The sequence below is a fragment of the Manis pentadactyla genome, chromosome 8 (genome assembly GCF_030020395.1).
Source record: "Manis pentadactyla isolate mManPen7 chromosome 8, mManPen7.hap1, whole genome shotgun sequence".
NCBI classification, from domain to species: Eukaryota; Metazoa; Chordata; class Mammalia; order Pholidota; family Manidae; genus Manis; species Manis pentadactyla.
In genome coordinates, this window is record NC_080026.1 from 1,629,061 (window position 1) to 1,646,399 (window position 17,339).

At 45.4% G+C, this 17,339-nt stretch overlaps 1 protein-coding gene across 5 annotated transcripts in view; it reads left to right on the forward strand.

Annotated features, from left to right (window-relative positions):
- CNTNAP5 (contactin associated protein family member 5) overlaps positions 1-17,339 on the forward strand; it is a 628,981-nt gene that overhangs the window by 316,836 nt on the left and 294,806 nt on the right. For 4 of the 5 annotated variants that reach the window (XM_036884000.2, XM_036884003.2, XM_036884001.2 and 1 more), the window contains exon 7: positions 2,866-3,009. The exons of the other annotated variant lie outside the window; for it this stretch is intronic. In XM_036884000.2, the coding sequence (XP_036739895.2) occupies positions 2,866-3,009 (144 nt within the window). The remainder of the gene's footprint in view (positions 1-2,865; positions 3,010-17,339) is intronic. 5 annotated transcript variants of the gene reach the window in all.

The window sequence follows — 17,339 nt, forward strand, 5'->3', positions numbered from 1 at the left end:
ATTAACTATAGTCACCGTACTGTACATTACACCCCAGGACTGACTTATTTTGTAACTGGAAATGTGTACCTTTTGACCCTCTTTACCCATTTCACCCACTCTCCCCAGCCCCTGCCTCTGTCAACCACAAATCTGTTCTCTGTATCTATGGTTCATATTTTTTTAGATTCCATACAATGGAAATGCTTTAAAGCATGATGTTCACAGGAATCAATTTAATGATGACTGTGTGGATTAGGGAAAGAAATAATAACCTTAGATGAAGGGCCTTACCAAAAATAATTTGAAAATAGACCCTGGGCTCTGGCTTAGGAAGATGAAGTGTTTCAAAAGTATTCATTTTTTCCAAGTATATGTGTTAATGGAAATAAATTCTGAATCAAAATCCCCACATGGCTATGTTAAGTAAAATTATTCTGCAATTACACTTTAAAGTGAGATAGGCAAAAATATAAAATAATTCTCTTAACAGAGTAAGAGATGGCAAGTGAGAGTGGGCAGCAGGATTGACGATCCTTATTGCATGTCACATGCATGTCACAGTGCCTGAGGAAACGCCTTATGTACCGTAGAATGTGGGGAAGAAGGGCACGTTGACAAATAAGCTAGTGAGAGCAGCTCTTCCTCCGATGTGAAGAGATTCGGATGGAGGAACACCTCCTCTTGGAAGCACCCCCAAACACTGATATGCTGAGTGCGTGCTGAAGGGAACATTCCGCAGCAGTAAGGAAAAACTGGGTCACTCATAAAACTCTGCTGTGATAAACATGATTAGAGAAACTATCCTGTTTCTCTTGTGTAATAGGAAGAATATTCATAACAAATTAGGTTTGTATTTTATTTTGTTGTTATCATTTTTCTTTCTGTGGCCCTTGCTTTTTTTTTTTATTAAGGTATCGATATACACTCTTAAGAAGGTTTCACAAGAAAAACAATGTGGTTACTACATTGACTCTTATTATCAAATCCCCCCCATACCGCATTGCAGTCACTGTCCATCAGTGTAGAAAGATGCCAGAGTCCCTATTTGTCTTCTCTGAGCTACACTGTCTTCCCCGTGACCCCCCACATACCATGTGCACCAATCATGATACCCCACAATCCCCTTCTCCCTCCCTCCCCACCCGCCCTCCCCCGCCCCTCCCCTTTGGTAACCACTAGTTGCTTCTTGGAGTCTGTGAGTCTGCTGTTGTTTTGTTCCTTCAATTTTGCTTTGTTCTTATACTCCACATATGAGTGAAATCATTTGGTACTTGTCTTTCTCTGCCTGGCTTATTTCACTGAGCATAATACCCTCTAGTTCCATCCATGTTGTTGCAAATGGTAGGATTTGTTTTCTTTTTATGGCTGAATAATACTCCATTGTGTATATGTACCACATCTTCTTTATCCATTCATCTACTGATGGACACTTAGGTTACGTCTATACCTTGGCTATTGTAAATAATGCTGCGATAAACATAGGGGTGCATATGACTTTTTGAATCTGAAAAGTTGTTTTCTTTGGGTAAATTCCTAGGAGTGGAATTCCTGGGTCAAATGGTATTTCTATTTTTAGTTTTTTGAGGAACCTCCATATTGCTTTCCACAATGGTTGAACTAATTTACATTCCCCCCAGCAGTGTAGGAGGGTTCCGCTTTCTCTGCATCCTCACCAGCATTTGTTGTTTCTAGTCTTATCTATGTTGGCCATCCTAACTGGTGTGAGGTGATATCTCATTGTGGTTTTAATTTGCATTTCCCTGATAATTAGCAATGTGGAACATCTTTTCATGTGTCTGTTGGCCATCTGAATTTCTTCTTTGGAGAAGTGTCTGTTCATATCCTCTGCCCATTTTTTAATAGAGTTATTTGCTTTTAGAGTGTTGGGGCGTGCGAGTTCTTTATATATTTTAGATGTCAACTCCTTATTGGATATGTCATTTATACATATATTCTCCCATTCTGTAGGATGCCTTTTTGTTCTACTGATGGTGTCCTTTGCTGTACAGAAGCTTTTAGCATGATGTAGTCTCATTTGTTCATTTTTTATTTTGTTTCCCTTGCTTGAGGAGATGCATTCAGGATAGGTTTGTATTTTAAATACTATTTCCATTACAAAGGTAATGCATAGTAATCTTTACTGAAAAGAAAAGTGAAGCACACTCACTCCCATGTCCTTCTCAGGAGCAGCCACTGTTAGCAATGCAGCACATGGCCTCCAAGTCTGTAGTATATGTGCAATATTTTGTTGACACCAATTATAATTCTTGCACATTTCAGTCCATATTAAACTCATTTCCCGTCACATCATACATGTTTAATAAGCTCCGTATTTACAACCAAATATGATCCATCATATTAATTCTTGAACATTTCCTTTTAAAAATTATATGCAGTAGTTGGATTATTTCCTATCTTTCATCTTCATAGAACATTTGGGAACAATGGTGTATATAAGGCTTTTTTTGGGATAATGTTGGCCTTTAACCAAGTCTCTCTGTAGCAGAATATTGTTTTTGCCTTTTGGCTTTGGTTTGGCCACACTCTCTCAGATGTTTGCATAAGGGATCTACAGAAAGACGTTGATTTTCTTTTATTTTTCACTCCTCCTGTAAATTATTGTTGTATTTAGTATTAAAATAGGGTCAGAAAGGAAGTGAAATGGTTTTATAAAGTAAGCTCTTAAAAAGAGAGCAATTATAGTTATTTTTATGTGGGCTAATCAGTATCCCTTTAAGTGTGTAATCAACTGGCGTCTCTAATTATTCAAGCCACTTGACTCACGCGTACAGTTGAGTTGACTGGGATTGATTTGCTTGGCTTCCTTTTCTGTTCCTTCAGGGAGCATAACTAAGAGCTGATCTTTCTTTCTCCCTCCTAAAGCTTAGTTTTGGAGGAATTCCAGTACCAGGCAAGCCTGGGGCCTTTTTAAAGAAAAACTTCCATGGATGTATTGAGAACCTTTACTACAACGGAGTGAACATCATCGACCTGGCTAAAAGACGGAAGCACCAGATCTACACCGTGGTGAGTCACCCTCCGCTTCAGATCCGTGGTGTCTGACACTGGAGTAAGCCTTGCTTTCCCATCCCATCCCCTGTACCTCTTCAGAATGCGTTTATATTACCCTCTTCAAGGTCCCATCAGCCTCCTAGTGGAACTGGAGCATGAGAGGAAAGGCACGGAGTCATTGTGACTTGCATTATTGGGAAAAACAAGTGCATTAGAGTCACTTAGAGAATTACATTTTCTGGGACGTGGGCTGGGTGCCAGCTCTGGGTAGGGTTGCAGTCTAACTGAGCTAACATCAGTCTCTATTATTTCTGGTAAATGAAAGAATACAACTGCAGAATTTGTTAAATTCTCTATCTTGGGAATTATAGATTTGTCTACTTATTGCTGACATTAAAAATAGGGAATTTTGGATGAGACAGGTTAAACTTTTGGTGTTCCTGAGGTTCCCTTTACAGCATTGATCATGCTGACAAGTACGTCATTTTCTAATGAACTGATATTTGTCTTCTCCAGGAGACCACAAGGGCCAGGACTGTCCCTTTCTTTTTCACTCTTGAATTCACCATACCTAGCAGGGCGCCTTGCACATAGGAGGTGCTCCATAGCGGTGTTAATGTTTCCAATTGAAGTTGTGGATTTGTTTATTTCTCCTCCTAGCTTTGTCAGCTTTGCTTCATGTATTTTACAGCCCTGCTTTGGCTACATACACAGGATTGCAGTCTGCCTGGTGGATTGGCCCTTCTATCATTATATAATGTTCTTCTTTGTCTGTGATAATTTTCTTTGCTCTGAAGGCTACTTTACCTGATATTAATATAATCACTCCTGCTTTCTTTTGATTAATGTTCACTTGATAGATCTGTTTCTCCATTATGTTACTTTTATGCTGCCAACATCATTATACTAAAAGTGAGATTCTTATAGACAGTAAACAGTATACTCATGTTTCCTGATCCACTCTGTCAATCCTGTGTTTTTAATTAGTATGCTTAAACCATTTACATTTAGTGTATCTATTGATATGTTAGGCCTCAAAATGCCTGTTTTCTTTTTCTGCTTCTTCTGTTTTAATTTCTGTCTTTTCTCTACCTACTTGTGTGTTTCGTGCATGAATTTGTAGAATTCTGGTTTGAATGTATCTCTGTGTATAGCTTTTGTTAGCAGTTTCTTTACTTCATATTTTCTTTTCTCAAATGTGTAAGTGGTTCTGGAAGGATTTTTATTATAATGGCTGCTTAAAAATAACTTTTCAGACATTCTGACATGTCAATCATCTCACTGTTGGCATCTGTCAGTTGTCTGTTTCATTAAATTTGAGATCTTTCATGCCAAAGAATTAGATGCACAAAGTTATCTTAGTTTATTAGTACTTTATTCAATTTGAGTGAAATGTGCAAAATCTTACCTCCCCTGTGTTCTTTTACCTTTCTCTGTTTGTTATATAATTGCCTTTATTATTATATCCTCTCATATTTAGAATCATATCTGTGTTACTTTTGTTTCAATTGTCAAACATAATCCAGAAAACTCTAGAGAAGTTTACTTTATTTCCTATTTTCCTTGCTATTGTTTTTTCTTCCTTCTTGATTTTTCCAGATTCCTTCTTTTATCATTTCATTTCTGTTTAAGGAACTTCCATCAGCCATTTTTTAAGGTGTATGCTTGTGACAATTTTTCTTAGTCTTCCTTCATCTTATAACATCTTATCATTTCTCATTCTTGAGGAATATGTTCAAGATTCTGGGTGGACAGTTATTTTCTTTCAGCAGTTGAAAACTGTTGGGCCATTCTCTTCTGGCTTCAGTGGTTTCTGGTGGCAAACCCATTATTATTTGAGTTCCCCCATAGATAAGATGTCATTTCTCTCAGTGCTTTTATACCTCTGTCTTTGGTTCTCAGAAGTTTGAGTATGATGTGCTGTGTGGATTTCTTTGGGTTTCATTTGATTTCTTAAATCTGTGGGCTTATATCTTTCACCAAACTTGAGAACCATTCTGCCATTTCCTTGAATAATTTTTAGCCCTTCCCCCTCCACCATCTCCCTCCTGAATTCCACAAGTATGAATGTAGGTCTGTCGTTATAATCTCTTAGGTCCTCATCTTCTATTTATTTCTCTCTGAGTGTCTGTTTCCTTCCCCATACAGGGCACCTGTTGTGTGAATATTGTTTTGTTTGGAACTGTCACGTAGCTGTCTTAGCATCATCTCATTTTTAGAAGTTCTTTTTCTCTGTGACCTCGACTGGGTTCTTTCCCTCTTCTCTCTTGCCCATCTTGATGACTCTCTCCTCTGCTTCCGTAATCTCCTCTTCATTCCCTCCATTGTATTTTCCATTTCAGTTACTGTATTCTTCAGCTCTGAGTGGCTCTTTTTCATATTTCCTCCCTTTGTTGACATTCTCACTGAGTTCAGTTCTTTCCCCCAGGCTGTTACTTTGAAATTGATAAGACTGGTGATGTTCATTTCTTTTGTCCCTCTTTCTGGTTTCTCATCCTTTTGTTGGGAGCATACTCCGCTGCCTCCTCATTTTGTCTGGCTTTCTGTGTTTCTTCCTTTGTATCAGATGGATCTGCACTGCTTCCTGGCCTAGACAGTAGTGGCCTTATGAAGCAGGCGTCCTGCAGTGCCCAGAAGCTCAGGACTCTTTGCTCCCCTGTGCCTGGTTCTCCTCTGCAGCTGAGCCCCAGTTGCTGTGGGTGGGCTGTGGGCGGGCCCCCTTTCAGTCTGTCTGTGACCACTGACTGACTGTCGGCAGAGTCCGATAGCTCTCCTCCGCATGCCCTTTGTGAGCTGGGAGGTGCTCTGCTGGGATCATTGTGGGCAGGGCTGCCTGCAGGTCAGCAAGGGTGGCCCCCCTGGGCCGGGGAGGTCAGCAGATGAGTGTGCAGGGGGCCCTGCTGCAGGGCTGGGCCGCCAGTGAGGGAGCCGGAGAGCTTGGAGCTGGCTCCTGCAAGCACCCCACCAGCAGGCCTGAGGGATGGCCAGGAGAGCTAGAAAACCCCCTTCTGTGTGCCAGGCAGCAGAGCCTGACACTGCTGGGCCAGGCGGGTGGGCGGTGGTGCCCAGGGAGGCCAAGGGGCTGAGCTGCCAGCAGGGAGATGGAGCATTTGGGGCCGGCTCCCGAGAGCACCCAGGCAGTTGGGCTGAGGGAGGGCTTGGGTAGCGTTGCTCACCTGCTCTTTCTCCTCCATCGAGAGCTCTGTCCAACTCCTGCGCCTCTGGCATCCCTCCCGCTGCTGGTAAGAGTTTTAAACCGCTGCCTCTGTGTTTGGTCTCAGCGGGATCAGTGGAGCATGCATGTCCTCCGTGAAGAGCTGAAGTCTCAGCCCCCCTGGGTGCCCCAGCTCCCCCCGGTGTCCAGCCCTGTTAATCACCAAAACCTCATGCAGTGGGGACTCATGTTCCCAGAGCAGATCTCCAGGGACGGGTGTGCAGAGCTCCCGGGCCTCCATCACCTCCCTACGGCGTTCTGCATCTTCCCTCCTATGAGGGCTGGGCTGGGAGAGGCTTGCGTCCTGCTGAATGGTGGCTGTGCTGCTTCGCTCCCCTCTGTGTGGCGGGCTTCTGTCCTCCAGCAGGTGTAGGTGGTCTGGTCTGCAGTCCTCAGGTCACTTTCAGGGTCAGCTCTATTTCCTTGATGTTTGTGTGGGAGACGGTTTCTGCCTTGCCTTCCTACTCCACCATCTTTTCCACCCAAAGTCCAAACTATAGAATTTAAATGACCTCTATGTTTATTTTCCCCTTGATAAGTATACCCTAAAATTAATATTTTATTCCATTTGAGTTTTTGGGTCCCATATATTAACACATTTTTAAGTAGTGGCCATTGAATTACAGGGTATGAGGCAGAATTGTTTGAGGTACATCATACTTGGGATAAAGATTGTCAGTGTTTTAAAGGATTTGTGTCAAATTCTGATGCCTTAATTTTGAAGAGTAAGGATGGTGCCCAGAAGGGGTCAGTGCCCTGACCCTGGTTCTAGGCGGCCCAGTGCATTCCTTACGCACCCCTGCTCATGCACAGGCTCCTGGCAACTCTCTCACAAGCGTGTGCATAGGTTGTCCATCTCCCGATTGACCTGGGCACAGGCTTCCTGGTGGCATTTTGCTTGAGTTTGGGTCAGGAGAACTGAGCCACGTAAAACATGCCCATGCCCCTCGCTTCCGAGCATTATTCCAAGAAATATTGCTTCACATACCAGATCCATTAAGTTCAGTGTGCCTTCTGGCAGTGGCATTGAATGTTACTAGGAGTTAAGCTGAGACTGATGCCATGAACATCAACCTGAAAGGCAGGACGCTACCTGCCGTGGTGCTGGAAGCTGGCAGCGCAAGTCAGAACCCCGGGAGCTGTGAAAACATCACTGACTCCCACTCTTCATGAACTGGGGCTTGGCAATATGACAGCCTGAGCCTCAGATATAAATAGCCAGGATCCCTATGGCAACATTTGTAAAAATAAATCTCCATCCAGATCATGTGTTAGAAAATATCTGTAATGATGAGGTGTATTAACAAAGTCACTGAATATGCACAGAAAAAATGGAGAAATAAGGGAGAACAAATAGAAAAAACATGAATTCTGAATATTGTCAGCCTTCAACACCTCCTTTCCTGAGAGAATCATTGACCAAAACTATAGTGAGTGTTTTGTTGATTCCAAACTCCTGTGGCTTTTACCAAGGTGCCTAGACTTTTCATGCATGCTCTATTCCTCAGTGTAATTGGCAGTATTGTTATGATGAAGCACAAAGATCCCTTTAGCACTAATGTGCTAGGAAAATAATCCCAGGAAAACTGTTTTACTTTGCAAATAGACAACCTTTAGTTTTAACCTTCACAGTTTAAAGAAAAAAAAATACATTCTTCTTCTTTCAAATTGCTTGCATTCCCTTGCTTAAGTGAAAATTCAGATTCACACACACACACACACACACACACACACACACACACACCCCTCCTCAAGGGATTGCACGTGAGAAGAAATGGTTTGCACTGTTAGTTACAGGTACAAATTCTTTTATTCCCCTACCCAGGCTTAAAGTTGTCCCCAGAGACACGGTGTCAGCTATGAAATCAGCTGTGCCCCTGGCTCGCTGAGGCCTGACCATGCTCCGGGCGGGCTTTGGACGGAGGTGGCCCCTCTGTCTGCTTCAGTGTCCACAAACTCTCATATCCGGGACTTGGCAAGTTCAGGGTTTAGTGGGAGTTCCGAGGAATCCACAACTCCAACACCCCATGGATGGGATATGCATGGAATACAATGCACAGCGCGAGGCTGAGGGAGCAGCAGTTGTGACCTGAATCCTCCCTGGCGGGCGGGACAGGGCATCCCCATGGCAATGCCATCCCTTCTGGGGGGACTGCTCACCCCCCAGGAGACGTCACAGCTGTTCCATGGGGATAATTCAGCTTAGTTTTGTAGCTCTATTTGACTACAGGATGGTCCTCCACCTCCTGAAATGCAGTAAAACTCACAGCCTAAGGTAAGCGTAACAAACAGCTCAGCTCCTTCCTGAGATCCTCCATCCGTGTGCCACAGCATGCACCCCAAACAGTCAGAAGGCAAATGGCCTGCCAAAGTGTGTGCACAGTACCTGTAACATGGAGTATAACATACATAATATAAGGAATATATTGCCCTGCCAGCTTCCTAAAACATGATTAATTTCATACCTTGCATGTCACAAGAAAGGAGGCTTCCTTTGGGCTCACCTTAGAGCTCCATTCCCGCTTCCAGAGAAGGAGAGGAACGTGACTGGACACTCGCTGAGGTCTCACCCGCATCCTCATAGGTCTTACGGTGATTTTCCTCTCATGTTAAAGAAGAGCAAGCTAGAAATGCTCATGTTACTTTGTCTCCAGTAGAAGAGTAGGAAAAAGCAAATGGCTAATAGCACCACTATGGTTATAGAATTGGCTTTGAAGCTAATTGACCATGTCCAGTCGCTTTGTGCCTTTGCATCCAATAATTGAAATCAAAGAGTTGGTGGGGCTAGCGAAAGCTGAGCACATGCAATGATACTCCCGCCCCGAGGCTGAAATTGTGAAATAATTATGAAATGTGTTCGCACCCAGCCTCAGTCTCCTCCAGTCAGCTCCTGGTCCCACCAGCAGCAACAGTGGCCGGCAGACCACTTAGGTGCCTAATGCTGACTCTGGGCTCACCCAGCTGTGGAGCCATGGGCTAACCTCAGTGTCCTCATGTGTCAAAATGGGACATTGTACCTATCTCGAAGTGTTACTGTGAAGAGTAAACACATATTTAGTGCAATGCAGGGTCCACAGTTAAGTACACAAAAGTTGGAGCAAGTACTAAGTAAAATTTCTTCCAATCCATTCAATTGAGGTTGTCATGTAAACTGGCATTTATTTGCCATCTCAGGCAGATAGTGAATGAACCACCTGGAGTTTTTGTGTTCCATATTCCTAACAAATCATATAAGTTAAATGGAGATAGCTCCTGTTATAGTTCCTGAATCTGAAGTTTAGTTTTCTCACAAAATGAATAAATCATGAAGTAGGTTTTGAGTAAATACATTAAAAACTTATTGATCATATTCATTTGAAGAAATGTAATGACCAGTTGTAATCCATAACTAATGAAGTGATGGACTCCTTTAAAATAAGGCATTTTGAAAAGACATTGCCCAGCGTGCTTAGGTGTGAGAGCTGGGCTGCCAAGTAACAGCTGTGGGCTTCTGGAAGTTCATCATCTTTTGTTTGCTTCTCTGTTGCCATGAAACCCATCGGAGTGTGGTTGTTCCTTGGAGTCTGTAGCCAAGAAAACTCACTCAGGGATAAATGCTGGTGTTCATATGAGATCATCCCACATTCACATATGCACACACACAGACACACACACACACATGGGGGCAGCAGCCCTCTCTTACCTTTCTGGGACCCAGAAGCTCAGAGAAAACTCTGTAGTGTCTAGAGAAGCCTATAATCTCTCCAGCTTGCCCCAGGATCATGTTTCATCTCTGCAAGTGTGCTCTGTGCTAAATGATACTTTCCCATAATGGAAGGAATCACTCGAAAAAGCAACTAACATCATGTCCTCTCTCTCCATGTTCCTGCTGTCCTCTGCTGTCATTGACCAGTCTGACATTCACATCACCTGTCTCCATGTTCCATGTTTCTCATACCCTGGAAAAATGATTTCCAAACTGTTAGTGTCCAGAGAAGTTGTTTCCTTTCTTTCTTTGGGAAAATCGAAATTTCAAGGAGTTTCAAGGTCATATGAAGAATAATGTGACTTAAAATTAAAAAAAAAAGAGATAGTGGAATGCTCATCCTCTCTGAAAATTGTTTTCCCTAAATCAGCATGAAGACTTTCTTTTCTAAGTTGACCAATTTCATTAGCTCATCTGATGAAATCATTACTTGACGTTATTAAAGAAAACTTACTTAGAATGTTTAAAAATATAGGCTTCTACATATTCTGGATGAACAGAATAGAGTAACCAGACAGAGAGGAAAACACTGTTTTCATTTATATGTATTTATTTTTCATATTTTAAATGTATACTGTATATAGCATAAACCATATTTTGTTGATTTTATGTTTTTTATGACAATATTTTTCTTAAAATAGCTTCTCTCTTTAAATTTTTATTGACAAAATTAATCTCTTTATGTATAAACATCATTAAACATTAGATCAATTCACCATCATTCATTTAAAGTCCTACCCTGCTTGAATTGGAGTTGTTTGAATTTTTACTGGCAAAAATATTGAGATTACAAGTCTCATGCAAAGTCTTTCTCTGAATTTCAGAATAGATAACCAAAAATGAGGATTGTTGAGTCAATGATTATAGATTTTTGACCCGGTGGTTCAAGTCCGCACCAGTTTCCTGCCTGCGCAGTGACCCTGCCCTTCCCCCCAGGCTCGGCGCACCCTGGCTGGTCACGTGGGTGGCCGGGTGCCTCCTCCGGGTTTAAGGAGGTGGCTGAGTCCTGCATGGGGTTCGGGTGCTCCCCGAAATTCAGGCCCCTGGGGCCACCGGCCCTTGCATTCTTACGTGGCAGATGGAAATGTCGGATCTTGGATCCTTCGTGATCAGCTTTCCAAAACACCCAAGCGCATGTCCCGGTTTCTCACTGCGCCGCTGCTCCCACTGGGTCGGCTCAGGTTTCCGGAATTCGCGGCAGGCGCCGGCGCCCTACGCCTCTTCTGTTGGCATGTCTCCATGCCAGTCAAGCCGCCTTCCTCCTTCGTGCTTTCCCGACCAAGCCCCGAACTAGCCCCCTCCTCCGGGCCCCCAGGGGCCGACATCCTGAGTGCCGGCGGTGCCCAGACGGTAGCCGATGCCGGGGTGCAGCGGGGCTCCCGAGACCCCAGGCTGTGCCGACCTCGGGCCGTGACTTGCTGCCTTGCGGGGAGGCATCGTTCCAGTTCGGGGGGCCTGGAGCCCGGCAGGCAGGACTACGTACGTTCCAAGGGAGCCTCGTTGGACCTTTATCAGTAGCTCTGCAGAAAATAATCGGGTCCTTTCAAGAAGCCGCTGGGCCCCGCAGGCAGCACCACCGTGGGGGCGGGGGCGGCGGGAGCTCAGTGACCCTCTGCTGTGTAGGTACATGGGGTCCCACCTTCTGCCCGGAGGCTGTGCTTTCTTTGCTGTGGCAAGGTCATTAACCCTCTGGGTGTCACTGACAGCTGATGACACCTCCTCGTGTAGGTACAGTGACTCCTGGGCCACCAGCGGCATGGAATCTCTAATAGCTAATAACACTGTCATATTAGTGTCATTGCCCCACTGTGCTCATCATTTTTGTTGTATGTTCCCCATCGATCTCGTGGTTCTGCAGCAGTGTCTGTCCTGTTCTTTAAATGGCCCTTTACAAGCACAGTGCCCCATATCTGAGATCGGGGATTATTACTGTTTTAGGGAGCACACGCCCCTTTAAATATAATGAAAGCCATGAACACATTTTACTTTATGTGACTTTTGGAGGCACATAGATGCCCCTGAAGTCCACCCATGGACAGTAGGTCAAGGGCACCAGATGATTGGATGAGCAGAATAGTAAATAAACCGCTGTATTACCAGTTCCTAATCATCTTGCGTAAATGGTCGACGCTGAATCAGAAGGGTCCTGATAAGTGGGACTTGACACTGAATCCTTCCATGCGGGACAGCTGGGCTGGCTCCTTAGAAACTCTGACCTTTTGTCACAAGATTAGAGGACAGCCATGTCTACCAGGGTCCAGGGTGTTTGAAAAGGAAAGACTTAATATAAAAAACAGTTGGCTAGTAAAAGGTGTTACCTATGAAAATGAGTAAAAGAGGACTGTCAGGCATCTAGAAATAGCAAGTGTGAAAAATAAGGTACCTCCTCTTGGCTGAAGGAGCAGTGGAGGCACAGAGGCTAGGGAGCTGCTCTGCCCACGTCCCAGCCGCTACATCACCTCTCCAGAGAGAGCGCAGTGCCTGGAGGGATGCACAGCCTGCAGAGGGGGAACCAACCTCTCTGGACAGCAGGTCTGAGCTGCCCGTGCAGGCTGCCACCGGTGGGAGGCTGAGAGCTGACACGCAGCTGGAGCTCAGCTGTGCAGAGCGGCTGTGCTCCCTGGTTGACTAGGAGGACGAAGAGGAGGAACCCAAAGAACATCCTCCAAAGGCCATCTCCCTGCAGTGGCCCTCTGGTGCCCTTTCCTGACAGTCTACATTTGGGCAGATGACGGAAGAGGCATTTACAAGGTGCAACTTTCAGTTCTGACACTAAGCAGGACACGGAAGGGTGGCTCTGGAGCCGCCCCTGGAAATGGATGCCTGGCACAGTCTCTGGCCTCTTCCTTCCTCTGAAATCCATGTTAAAACTCGCAGGCTCTGGACATCGGGAGGGGCAGTCGGGCAGACAGAGGGAGGCACACGGTGTCATGGTTTCACGCCAGCTGAGAGCAACTTTGGATGATGACAGCCTCACGCACAACTGCAGGAAGCACAGTGGCGTGTGCAGGCCCAGGCTCTTACCAATAGCAAAGGACGAATCAACCTTGCCACTGCACACTTGCTCAATAGGAAATAGTTCTATTTTGTAGTCCTTGCAATTGGTTACATTAACAAGGAATTTTCATACTCACGAAGATCAGGCTGTGCTGTAGGTGGGATGGTGTCAGAGCCTCCAAACAGTTTGCCTTCTAGGTGAGGAAGTGCTGCAGTCCTCACGGACCTTCTCCTGTTTCCCCCAAAGCTTTCCGCGCAACTTACTCTCTGCTGCAGTTCTTTTCTGTCCTTGGCGTTTCTTTCTGCATTTGCTCTAATACCTCGTTTTGGCTCATCCCTCTGCTCAGAAGGCAGCCCTGGGGTCATCCCTTCTCCCTCGGGAGGTCGGCCACCCCTTAGTTCCTTCCCTGAAGCTGTAACAGTCTCCGTGACCTTCCTGCTCCAGCCGAAGAGCAAAACCTCTGAAGGACATTCATACTCATCCCTAGTCCATCAATACAAGCCAGCAGCTGAATAAACATCTTCTATTTTAAAAATAATAATGAGAGCTTAAAAATGGAAAATAAAAGATTGATTAGGCCTTTATGAAAGTAACTCTGAGTTCAAGAACAAGGACACGTTAGCCTCCATAAGCCACGCAAATGTGTCTGACAGATGCCTCGTGTCTGCACAGGCGAGGGGGTGAGGGCATGCCCTGACCCGCACTGCTCACCTCCGTCGTCGGCGACACACGTGGGGGAGCTCGTCCGTACAACATGTTGTCGTGACCATGCAAGAGCCACAGCGGGACTTGGGGTCTGAGGAGGGGAGTCCCTGCCAGCTTCTGAAGGCAAAGGGAAGGTCAGGCAGCCCCAGGAGATGCCCCTTTGGCCAGGCTGTGGTGAATGCTCTTCATCCCACATGTCTTGGTAAAGAGAACGATAGAAAGCCCATTCTGTATTCTACCAATCAACTAGAAAGCATGTAAATTATCTCAGACTTTTCAGTGTGATGCCTGGAAAAACCATACCTAGAGATCCTCACATGCAATTTTGAATCCTTCACACCGTCTAACTCTGCCTCCTGGAGATGGAGAATTGGAAGATGGAATTTGTGATGCCCCCGCCCCCGACTAAAGACCTCTGCTTCCCTGACTCAGCAGACCTGGCTGGGCCTGGTTAGAAAGCGCCCCGTGTGAGGCAGGTGACGCGGCCTCTCCACCCAACTGGATCACTAGGTAGCTGGTCAACTTCGCAGTTAACTTTTTCTGGTGCTGTGATTGAGAAACATTCTCCAGATTCTCTCTAAAATGCTTGTCAACTCCATGGTTTCATTAATGAGAATCGTTTGAAGTCCCTCTCTCACTGGAAGTCACAAGGGCCTCCGTAGCAGGACGCCACAGCCTGGACGGCTTGGCTTAAACCACGGAAGCCTGTTGCCCCACAGTCTGTGGCTCCGTGGAACTCTGTGGTCCGGGTGCTGCCGGGTCTGCTCCCTCCAGAGGCCTCTGTCCTTGGCTTGCTGATGGCGCCCCTCCAGCAGTCGGCCCTCTGTGCCTCACGGACCTTCTGCCCCGGGGGAAGGAGAAAGGCTGGGTCTTCAGGCTGCAGGCCTGGTGCAGGCTGTCTGCTTCCCAGGTCAGTCTGCATGGGCCGCCTGTCCTGCCAGGGCTGCACCAGGTGCCTCTGCCTGAGTGCTCCCCTAGGGCCCAGGGAGGCCCCTGCCGGGGCCTGCAGTCGGGGTGGCGGGGAGGGAAAGGTGGGTGTGCTGCTGCCAGAGGCCCAGGCTGAGGAAAGGTGGGCCGGAGGTGCCCGCCACAGATGCAGACAAGTGGGTGAGTAGCTCCCAAGACCCTGGCCCACTGAGGCCCACGCAGGGCTCTTGGGAGTAGACCTGCCCCCAGAAGCTATGCAGAGGCACAGTCTTGTCCTGGAATCGCAGCCAACTTGCTCAGCACGAGAAGTCAAGCCCTGCCTCCTGGGTCACTGTTTAACCTTGGGCACCTGGGCCTTAGGACTGGCCTCTCTGGATCGCATTATATTTCTGTTAGACAGCTTATCACCCCAAAAATAAGTATTCCAGTTTCAGCCTCAATTTTTAAAAAGTATCTATTAGGAAAACTTGACAGTGTTCATTTAGAGAGAATAGCAGTGATCAGAATTAGATATGTTTCTCTTTGTTTCATAAATCATTACTGATGTATTTGGGAGGCTGATGTTTATAATATTCTCCTTATTGAGCCATAAACGTGCTTCATTTTCCAGGCCAACTGGAGGCACTTGCCCTTCACACACACTTGCTACTTTTCCGGTCTCCACCCAAGAACCACAAAGCCATTTACATTTTTAGACCTAAGAACGTGTCCCTCAGGAAAGTAAATTTAGTCTAAAGAAGCATCATATGCATGCATGTAAAGTGGAAAGTTGCTTTGTTTGTGGGCCAAGTCAAGCAGTTTGGACAAAAAAGTTAATTCCTAAGAAGTAAACGCATACACACACACACACACACACACACACAAGTTAATTCCTAAGAAGTAAACGTGTACACACACACACACACACACACAAAAGTTAATTCCTAAGAAGTAAACATGTACACATACACACACACACACACACACACACACACACACCCCTTCTTGCAGCCTTACTACCTTAAAGACTTGTTACCTATGCCTACTCATAGATAATAGACATGACTGACGATTGCAGGACAGACAGTTCTAATATTATTCAGGGCTGGAAACCATTTGAAAAATAGCAAGTCATTGGGTTTTGAACCCAGGTGCTCCAGTCTCCACTTGGATGAACTGCTAGTCCTTCTTTCTCTCAATAATGCCCCTGGTGGAAATGACTGATCCTCAATATTGTCATGCAAACTTTCAAATAAAATAATACTTGGAAAGCTAGTTAACTGAAACTGCTATGATAAAAATTTTACTTCTTCATTATAAATAAATTGGGAACAGAAAAATTTAATTGTCTAAATAAAAATCACTGTAATTCCACAACCCAGAAAGAGCAGCTATTTAGCAAATTAGCCTCTGTTCTATACATATTTATATAGGTGCCTTTTATCTGATTCCTATGTACAAATTTGTATTCTCCTCATTCCATTTAATACTGTATTATAAGCAATTTTTATGCTTACCATGAACCTTGTTATTAGTGGTGGCAAATAGCATGTCATATAGATACACCATAATTTACTTATACATTCTTTTAATTTTATACTCAGGTTTGCATTATTATAAATAATGGTGCTTACTGTATAAATCTTGGTCCAATTTCAGATTGTTTCCTGAAAATAGATTTCTAGTACTGAAAGTAGTGTCAGAAAGGATTATTAATATTCTTAAGCTGCTTCATTCATATTTCCAAATAGCTTTGCATAATATTTGGGAACAGAAATTACAGTGGTCGAGGAGTTTGGGCATCATCTTCTGCCTTTAAGCTAAGAGGCTACCAGCTTAATGACGGGCGTGATCCCCATTCCCCCTACTCCCCAGCTCTGAAGGACCTCCTCTGGGTTTTGTGTCCAGGTGAAAGGCACCACTCTTTGCAAGAGCCATGACATAGGTGGGAGGTGTACCTCTTTGCAGTACAGAGAATAAGCCATAGATGGAGCCGGAAGCAGAGGTGCAGAGGACGGCGCCAAACTGAGTGCACGGCTGCGCCGCAGAAGTTGGGAGCCAGCAGGCTTGGGAGGGCAAACGCGGGGCACATCAAGAGGAGGTCTCTGGGCCAAGGGCAGCGTGTGGCTCTCAGAGGGTCCCTGTTTTCTGGTGCCTACAGCTTGTGGAAGGCCGGAAGGGAGGGCCATGGTGGGGGGGGCACCTGCCAGCCTGCCCATGCTCTTTGCCTGTTGTGGGGCATTCCCTCCACTATTGAAGATGCTTCTCTCCTGGGTGCCCCTCAAATGGAAACCAAGGAACATGGTCTCTATCCTTGATGACCTCCTTTGGCAGAAACAAAACATTGCCTGTGTAGACTAATGGCAAGCATCCCATTGCCCTTCATCCCCCAGATGCATCACACCTGCCCCCAGGGTGTCCTTTTCTTACTCTTCCCTGTGCTGTGCAAGCTCAGGTGGGCAGGGCCTGAGCCTGCCTGTCTCCTGGGCTGTGTGCTTGACACGAGGATAGAGCACGGCCCATACAAATGCTTAAGAAATATATGTTGAATAAACAAAATAATGAAGGTGCCTGCCTCCCCCAAACATGAAAAAGAGCCTTGACCTGGGTCGTGAACCCTGGATGTGGGAATCAGGGCGATGGCTTCAACTCACAGGGCAGCCTTCCTCCTACACACTGAGAGCATGCCAGGCAGGCCTGGTAGTTTTCAGACACATCAGATTAGAAATGGTTGTACTCATTTGGAAAAATCAAGAACTGGCTTTGAACCTTTCCCC